Source organism: Crocuta crocuta, unplaced genomic scaffold (genome assembly GCF_008692635.1).
Source record: "Crocuta crocuta isolate KB4526 unplaced genomic scaffold, BGI_CrCroc_1.0 scaffold114, whole genome shotgun sequence".
NCBI classification, from domain to species: domain Eukaryota; kingdom Metazoa; phylum Chordata; class Mammalia; order Carnivora; family Hyaenidae; genus Crocuta; species Crocuta crocuta.
Window position 1 is genome coordinate 816,615 of NW_027530000.1, and position 9,297 is coordinate 825,911.

At 51.5% G+C, this 9,297-nt stretch overlaps 1 protein-coding gene across 3 annotated transcripts in view; it reads right to left on the bottom strand.

Annotated features, from left to right (window-relative positions):
• The window catches only part of GOLGA3 (golgin A3), a 41,598-nt gene extending 38,014 nt beyond the window's left edge, over nucleotides 1–3,584 (bottom strand). Inside the window, exons 1-2 of one of the 3 annotated variants that reach the window (XM_077763576.1) lie at nucleotides 3,312–3,584; nucleotides 128–286 (exon numbers count right to left, since the gene is read on the bottom strand). In XM_077763576.1, the coding sequence (XP_077619702.1) occupies nucleotides 128–286; nucleotides 3,312–3,420 (268 nt within the window). In that variant the 5' untranslated portion in view covers nucleotides 3,421–3,584. Of the gene's footprint in view, nucleotides 1–7; nucleotides 287–3,311 lie in introns of all 3 variants that reach the window. The other 2 variants (XM_077763575.1, XM_077763577.1) reach the window with 2 other exon arrangements.
• Between the last annotated feature and the right edge of the window lie 5,713 nt (nucleotides 3,585–9,297).

Genomic DNA, 9,297 nt, shown 5'->3' on the forward strand with positions numbered 1-9,297 from the left:
TGCTTACACAGTCGTGTTTCTTGCATAGGAAGACTGAGTCTGAGGGACTGCAAAGCTTCTTTTCTAACACTGCCCTCAGCACCAGTCCCCTGAGACTTCCTTAGGTTGTCATGGAAACCAGCCACACCTGCAGAGGCCTCGGTACCCAGCGGGCTTGTGGCAGGACCGAGAGGCGACGCAGCGTCTGGGGACGGTGGCGCCGGCCCATTCTGACAGGCGTCCCCCTCGCCAGGCCCTTCCAGGCCTCGTCCTCCACCTGCGGCTCTGGGGGCCTCGACGCCGGCACCTGTGAGGAGAGAGCATGTGGGGCCGTCATGGCGCCAACAACGAGAGCACGCTGCATTGCAGGCCCGCGGCGAAAACGGGACCGACGAGACGCGAGCCCCGCGAGCAGGAGCCATCTCCCCGTCCCAGGAGGCTGCTCTCTGTGGCGCCGCCGCAGGCCAGGCCCTCCTCACGCGAGCGCCGCGCGGGGCAGCTGCTCCCCGCTCCGGGCCGGACCCCGCGTCGTGGGCTGCCCTCCCCTCCCCACGGTGCCTGCGCAGTTGTACGTGGTAATTTTCCTTTTCACCTGAACAATGAGGGGCGCCCGGGGGGCTCAGTCGGTTAATCATCCGACTTCAGCTCAGGTCGCGATCTCACGGTTCATGGGTTCCAGACCCGCGTTGTGCTCCGTGCTAACAGCTCAGAGCCTGGAGCTGCTTTGGATTCTGTCTCCCCCTCTCTCTCTGCCCCTCCCCTCCCCACTCGTACTCTCTTTCTCTCCAAATAGATAAACTTAAGACAAATTTTTTTTACACGAGACCAATGAGAAATAAAGTCTGTTTTTAAAAAAATTGCAAAGTTGGGGCGCCTGGGTGGCTTAGTCGGTTAAGCGTCCGACTTTCGCTTAGGTCACGATCTCGCAGTTCGTGGGTTCGAGCCCCGCGTCGGGCTCTGTGCTGACTGCCAGCTCAGAGCCTGGAGCCTGTTTCAGTCTGTGACTCCCTCTCTCTCTGACCCTCCCCTGCTCACGCTGTCTCTCTCTCTCCTAGAAATAAATAAAACATTAAAAAAAAAAATAGCAAAGTAAAATAAATACTGAAAACACAGCTGGTAATGTTTCTAACAGGCACTGGTAACAAAGGGCTGATCAGTCACGCCTCACATTTACAAAGGAATAACCCCAAAATCATTTCAAAGCATAAGGGTATCCTCCAAAATGAGACATCTAAGGTAAAGAGGAAGATTAACTGATTAGAACGCTTCTAGCAAAGCTGAGCACAGAGTCAGACTCTGAGAACGCAGAGTCTGTGCTTGTGTTTGATCAACAGTTGTTAGATAAATACCCAAGTTTAACCAGTGATGACTATACACCCACACAGCAAGCGTGGTTTCACCCACTAACATTATCATACATGGATTTGTCATACACTGACTAAAACCTATTTCCTTGTCAAAAGCAAAAAAAAAAAAAAAGACTTCTCACAATTAAATGGTTTTTACCTTCCCTCACCCTGTTGGCAGTCAAAAACCAAGATGGCGCCCGGAGGGAGGGAGGATCCAGGGGCCTCTGGGTGTGGTTCCAAAGGTTCCTAAGGGCAGCAAGACCTCAGCCCCCTATGGGGATCCACATCACTTGGATCCCATGATGTACCCAGTATGAATCCAGGGACTTCCCCTTTACCCAAGCAGATTCAAAATGGGTTTCTGATACTTGAAATGTGAGTCCCAACCAATACAGCTACTCACAGTCATGCCTCCCCAAGAGGAAAATCAGAATACAAACGGGGCACCACAGGCTCGAAGCACAGTAAGGACACTGGACCACAGCCTTGACCTGACCTTAATTCTTACACAAACAGCCCTTTGGCTCCATGCTGGGTGCGGGGGAAAGGGAGCCTACATTTTAGATACTAGGTAATCAGGTCAATAACACTTTCTGAGGGGCTTACAGATCTTGAAGAATTCCTACATCTTCTTTTTACGTGACAAAGTAGTTTTTTAAGCATTATACTGCACTTTTAAAAAATCTAAGAGGGGCGCCTGGGTAGTTCAGTTGGTTAAGCGTCCAACTTCAGCTCAGGTCATGATCTTGAGGCTCGTGAGTTCAAACCCCATGTCAGGCTCTTTGCTGTCAGTGCAGGGCCCACTCTGGGTCCTCTGATCCCCTTTCTCTGCCCCTCTCCTGTGTTTGCTCTCTCTCTCAAAAATAAACAAACATTAAAAAAAAAAAAACCCTAAAAGGCCCAAAAAACACTACTGTTCCCAAACACAAGCCAAACTGCACATAGATAACAAAGATGATGGAACAATGACCAAAAAGGCCCACTAGCACTTCCTACCATGTCTGAGTACTTGTGTGCCATTTTTCTCCGCCTTCATGACTACCCGAAGGTGCAGGCACCGTTAATCTTCCACTTACACAAGAAGAAAGCGAAAAAAGATCAAATAAGACCGCTGCTTGAGGGCTCATCGTCTCAGTGACAGAGCTGAGGGCCGGCTCCCTGTCTGTCCCGCCGGACCCTTGGTCTTGGGCCCCTGCTATTACCAGCCTTGCCTGCTGTTGAAGGACCAGGTACCTGGACATCATTTTCCAAGAAGAAAAATGCAATCTCTGCTGGCGAATCAGTACACAAATACCCCACAACTTTGCACTAGCACATTGCACTGATCCTCGTAAACAAGAAGAGCCATAAGAACCGACTGAATTATTCACCCTGTACTTGTGGGGAGCGAAGAACCCATCAGCTAACCTGCAGATGTGATCTGACAGCCCTTACATCACTCCTGCACCATTTCTGTACCCAAAAGGGAGGATGCTGGGCAAGGAACACGCTTCAGCAAAGCGCCACAGAACCCTTCCTGAGCACTGGCACTGTCTGCCCGGGCAAAGAGGAGGGCAGCTCCCAGGCCACCACGCGCAGCACGTGACTTAAAGTTGGGGCGCCTGGGTGGCTCAGTCGGTTAAGCATCCAACTTCAGCTCAGGTTGTGATCTCACGGTTCGTGGGTCCGAGCCCACACTGGGCTCTGTGTTGACAGCTTGAGTCCTGGAGCTGCTTTGGATTCTATGTCACCCTCTCTCTCTGCCCCTCCCCTTCTTGCACTCTGTCTCTCTCCCTCTCTCAAAAATAAACACTAAAAAATTAAAACATAAATAATAATTAAAAAAATAAAGTTTGCATCAACTAAGAAAAAGCACTCATAGGATTAGTAAAAACAAACTCTGAATGAAAAGTTCCTAATGGTCTTAAGCACCACAGTCTTATCCCAAAACACAAGGTGACCCGCGTCCTCTTGTTTAAAGGCACAGAGTAACCAGTGACTTACACGGCGCTTTGGCCCACTGGTCAGGCGGCACCAGGGACCCCGGAGGCTCTGGGAGGGCCTCCGGGTGAGCTGGCGTGCCGCTGCCGGATCCGGCCGGCACTCTGTCCATGGTCAGGACGGCACGGGCTGGACTGACACTCGGGGGCTGCAAGCGGGCTCGGTCTCTGCCATCAGCAGCAGCTCACGGCTCCTGGGAAGACCCGCACCAGGCTTTCCATTGTGGGAAGATCTCCAGTCTCAGGAGTGGCTTGAAATCAAACCAAATAATATCATGATACCTGATAGGAGGGAAAAGAGAAAGAAGGTATTATGAAACTTCATTTGTCAGATTTGAAGTAACAATGGCAAGACGAACATTTGGCTCCCGATTCAAATCTATATCATAAACACAGATTCGTTTGTTCCAACAGATAACTCCTGAGTACCTACAACATGCTAGGTTTTGAGGGTAAAATGCTGACCCACCACACCTGGGCCTGTTCCTGAAGGGGTACCAGCTGGCTAATGCCGGCCTGCCAGGGCACAGCAGCTCTGTAACTGGACCTGGCACCCCCACAGGGACACCCCGCCCCAGCAGGGGCAAGGCTTAGGAGGCTGAGGAACTAAGCTACTTGTTTAAATTTAAGAAATGGGGGGGTGGGGGTGGGGGCGCCTGGATGGCTCAGTCGGTTAAGCGTCCGACTTCAGCTCAGGTCATAATCTCACGATTTGTGGGTTCAAGCCCCGCATCGGGCTCTGTGCTGACTGCCAGCTCAGAGCCTGGAGCCTGTTTCAGATTCTGTGACTCCCTCTCTCTCTGCCCCTCCCCTGCTCACGCTGTCTCTCTCTCTCTCTCTCTCTCTCAGAAATAAAACCTTTTTTTAAAAATTTAATAAATAAATAAATTTAAGAAATCGGAGTTAAATAGGCACGTGTGACCAGTGACTTCTGCAATGGACCCGTGGGCTTGACCACTCGCAGAGCTCCTAAGGCAAGCTCCCCTCCTGGGGGGCCTGGCACGGCAGTGGAAGTTCATGGAACATGGCATCCTACGCTGTGCCAGGGGAAGCACAGGGAGATGAGGACACGTGGAATCGGGGTCCAGAGAAGGCATCTCAGGGCAGGTGATCAGTCTCGTCCTTCATTTCTGTCAGGATTAGCTTTTAGTATATCCTGCTAGGCTAAGTTCAAGGGAGCAAAACTTTGCCCCAAGTTTGGCAACTGGCTACCATTTCTGAAGTGTACTGTGAATATTCACAACCTGTTCCTCATCACAGGTAAGGCATGAGCCACCATCCGTTCTGCGGAGGTGCTGGCATTTACTTCCCATACAATAAGTTTCACGTCAGCCTACACACTGTTGTGTCTCACAAGTTTCAGGACAAAAATTTACATAACTTCCATCTTCAGCTTACGAATCCCATAGAGACATTTCACACAAAAGCCTGAGCAGCAGCCCACGCAGGAGGGGCTGACACCGACTCAACAGCAGAAGGCAGGTGTCCCTCTCTTTCCACAGTCCTCTCCTGCCGTCTCCCAGGGACAGGCACCCACTGGCAGTTGACACTGCCCGGTCCACCCATGCATCAAGTGACTAGTGATGGCAGTGTCCCCCATAAACCCACGAGAGTCTGGCTAGCGGCCCTAACAATCCACACAGTCCGCTCTGCCGCCTGGCACCTGCAGACCAAAGATGCTATGGCTTAGTGGTAGCGGGGTGGGAAGACGAGCAGGTCAGGTCTACCGCCACGTGCAGAAGCAGCACTAGGGCTGTGCTAGAAGGTTCTGACAGAATGTGTACCAAGCAGCTAACTGAAAAGCCCTGGGTGCCGGTGTGGCTCAGGCACACCGCTCCTGTCAATGTGCGAAGACTGAAGCAGTGTCTGGATCACAGAAATGAAGGGAGCTACTGAGGCTGCCCAACGGTCCTGTCTGCAACCAGTTCTCAATCTTGTTTTTATCTCTACAACAATCAGCAACCTCTTTCGTGCGCAAAGACTTTGTGAGGCGGGGGAACAGACGAACGAGCTCTCCGAGGCTCCACACCGGGCCCTGCACATCCCACAGGCCCCTCCAAAAATCCGTCTCACAGGGTCCCAGCTCCATGGAAAATACTGTAACGTCCACCAGGCCCACCCCGTGGCTACTGCAGACAGTTGATCCTTAGGTGAGACGCGCACAAAACAAGGCGAGGCACATCAGCAAAAGGCCAGCCAGGCCGTCCCCTTCACATCAGGCTCGCTGCTTCAAGAGCGTGTACCAGCAAATACAGAACACGGCGCCAGCTGTCACTGCACAGGGCACGCGCTGTGTGCTCGCCCTCCCCACAGGTTCCTCAACAAAAGAAAAGGTTTGCATTTTGCTTTGAAATGTCTTTGCTCCTGCCCCGTGGGGACAGGGGTGATGATGCCTGAAAGGGCAACGATGACAGATGAGTGCTGTTCCGGCGGAAGCTGGTCCCTCTGCCGTGGGGCCCCCTTCCCCTTGACCATCAGGCAAATCTCCAAGGACCCTTCCGCATCCCCCATGAGGCACTGCTCCGAAGCCTCTGCTGGGCCTCGAGCAACGTGCCTAGCCCACTCCCTTCTGCCACCGAGGTACCCCGTGTGCACAGCTCACTGCGGAAGCGTCTGTGCCCATCCCCTCCAGGCCGCAAGAGCCTTGGAAGCAGAAGCCACCGCTGCTAGTCGGCCCTTCCCCCTCGAGCATCCCCCACTCCGAGTGACACTCAACACAGGCTAGTAACTTCAGCCGCTGGCCCTGCCAAGTTCCACCCCTTAGCAACCAAGCTGGTGGTTCCAGGACAATACAGCGCTTGCATCCTGAGCGTCAACACTGCCTTTCCAAATACGGAGAACTCCGACTATTCCAACTAAAAACACTTGGAAGCTGCCGTTCCTACGAGACAACGAATGTCCCTGGGGGAGCAGTGCGTAATGGCCACATCCCAATAAGCAATGTCACCTGGGTGAGGAGGAAGAGCAGGCACTCGGCCGGACTTCACTCATCTGCTAGACACGCCACATACCGAGCAGAGCAGGGAAGGCAGAGGGACAGCCAAGCGCCGCTGACGAGAAGGTGCTACTGAGGCAGTGACAGCACTGGACCCAGGAAAGAGGCACTCCGGCTGAGACGGTCGTTCCCCCGATGACGGCACAGCAAACATGGAGACCAACGCGCCACGCTCTGAGCCCAGTGCCATCACGTGCTCCAGTCACTTACTGCACTTTATGTGGATTTCTTGCTAAACAAAAAACCCTACTGAGTCCCAAGAGTCCCGTCTCCAAAGATGGACGAGCAGCCACCCACAATATGAGACCCTGGGGCTGTGATGTGCTCTGGTAACTCATGAAGGTGGCTCTTGTTCACACGCAGCCCGCCCGGAGCCGGACAACACAACTCACTGACTGTCCAGAGCAGCCTCTGCTGAAGTGACATCTCCTTGTAGGTAATAAGCAGGCTGTCTCTGTCTGTCCTCAGGCTCAGGTGAACTTTACTTAGCATGACTCAGTCCATCCGGGTCTCACTACCTCACTGCTCACAAAAACAGGGCGAGGAGAAGGGTCAGACAACTGGGAGCACCTCACAAGGAAGCTGCTATTATGAACATGCATTCCAATTTGTGATTTTTTTAAAAACTTTTTAAACATTTATTTTTGAGAGACAGAGTGAGACACGGCGCGAGCAGGAGAGGGGCAGAGAGAGAGAGAGACACAGAATCCAAAGCAGGCTCCAAGCTCTGAGCAAGCATCCAGCGCAGAGCCCAACATGGGGCTTGAACCCACAAACCATGAGGTCATGACCTGAGCCAAAGTCAGACACTTAACCTACTGAGCCACCCAGGTGCCCCATCTGATTTTTTTTAAAGTAGGCTTCATGTTCAGTATGGAGCCCAACATGGGACCGAACTGCATGACTTCAGGGTCAAGACTTAAGCTGAGGTCAACAGTCGGATGCTGTCAGCACAGAGCTTGGATCCTGATTCAGATTCTGTGTCTCCTTCTCTGTCTGCTCCTCTCCTGCGTACACTGTGTCTCTCTCTCTCAAAAATAAACAAACATTAAAATACACACACACACACACACACACACACGGGTACCTGAGTGGCTCAGTCAGTTAAGCATCCGACCTTGGCTCAGGTCATTGATCTTACAGTTCATGAGTTCAAGCCCCATGTCTGGCTTTGTGCTGACAGCTCAGAGCCTAGAGCCTGCTTCAGATTCCGTGCCTCCTTCTCTCTGCCCCTTCCCTGCTCATACGCTCTCTTTTTCAAAACCAAATAAACATTAAATATACATATACATGTACATGTATAAAGATTCAACATATTAAAAGACTCAATGCCTAACCGACTGAGCCACCCAGGTGCCCCTCAATTCGTGGTGGAAAAAAAATTTTTTTAAATATCAGTTTTATCACATTACCGTTTTTTACTACCTTCATTCTGCTGTGTTTCCTGGAGGGAAGAGACAGTTATCACTTACAACTTCACAAAATGCTCTTAACTCTAAATTCACGCCATCTGCATCAAAGGACTTCATGCCAAGAAAACCACCTCAGGCATGTATAGGACTTCAACTTCCCATGAATTCGATATGCATACGAAAAGCTCCATCTACCCTGCCTTATTTGTTTCTACTGGCGATTAGAAACAAACAGCATGGCCAAAGATAAAACAGGATTTCCTTAAGACAGCGTCTAGTTGAGGCCACACTAGTAACCACAAGTAAACAAGTAAACAGCTACTGACGTACAAAGTGAGAAGCCTGCAGGCCTCTGTCCCCTGTACAGCTGTGCCATGTAAAGTGTCGGCTCCAGCATCAGTCTCCTGACTCCTCCACCCAGAGCTGTAAGGTCATGGGCACATCTGTAACCACTCTTAGCCAGTTTCCTCACCAGGAACATGATGAGAAAGAGAATACAAAATTTTGCCGGGATTAAATGCAGCAAGGCACAGCGTCTGTACCATGCCCTCAATAAATGGTAGCTGTCACTATTAGTGTTTTTTTCCCTTCAGTTACTGCTTGTCAACACTGATAGGTAAAGTCAATTAGAAGATATTCTCACTTAAGAACGTACACTACTAAAGGCAACTGGCAAAAACAAACAAAAACAAACTACTTTTGTATCCGAGTAATGTCAGACAAGGTATGTTAACTGAAAGCTATTTCTCTAGTTAAGGGTTATGTTGGCAACAGTAAAGTAACAACTTAAAAAACTTTTTTAATGCATGAGTCACCTGTAAATGGCTTACTGTATCTCGGCAGTTTTCAATCACACTGTCCATAAAACCCAAACGTCTTACCATGAGGCTGGACACCGCATACTACCTGGCTCCGCCCTACACTGCATCCTTGTCCCGGTCACTCTCCTCCTTTTTCATTACACCCTTAGCACACTTCTTTACCAAAGCCACTCGTCATCCCTCAGGGTCATCACACTGCTGCTCGCTCTGCCTGAAACACTCTTATCCCAGTTTTCCATGACTGGCTGCTGACCATAGAGGCCCTGGCCCAAAACTCCCCACGGGCCTTCCCACAGACCCACGCCACGTATCACCCCGTACTACTTCTTCACTGACTGTCCCTGTCGCTCCACGAGAATGCGGGTTCAGTGAGGGCAGGGACCCCGCACAACTTCACCCCCGTGTCCCAGGACCTACAATCAACAGTGCCTGTCACACGACTCACACTCACTAAATATCTGTCAGATGAAGGCCGAGCTGTTCACCTGCCCCACACCAGCGACCGTGGCTGGCCCCGCTGCTCTAGAAGTATCACTGCATGGGTGAAGCCCCTCTAGGCACCCAGAAGCTAAATGGAATCGAGGTGGAGGGAGAGGCAAGCGGCTACACGGACTCTAAATCAAACTCGGCACGAATGTCCCGACCCCGTGTCACGTCTGTCATCCTGGCGGAACTTCTGCAAAAGGGCAGCGGCTGTCTGTGGGGGGCAGCCGCGGGGCAGCTCCACGAGATCACGCCCCGTTACGCGCAGACAGCGCTTCC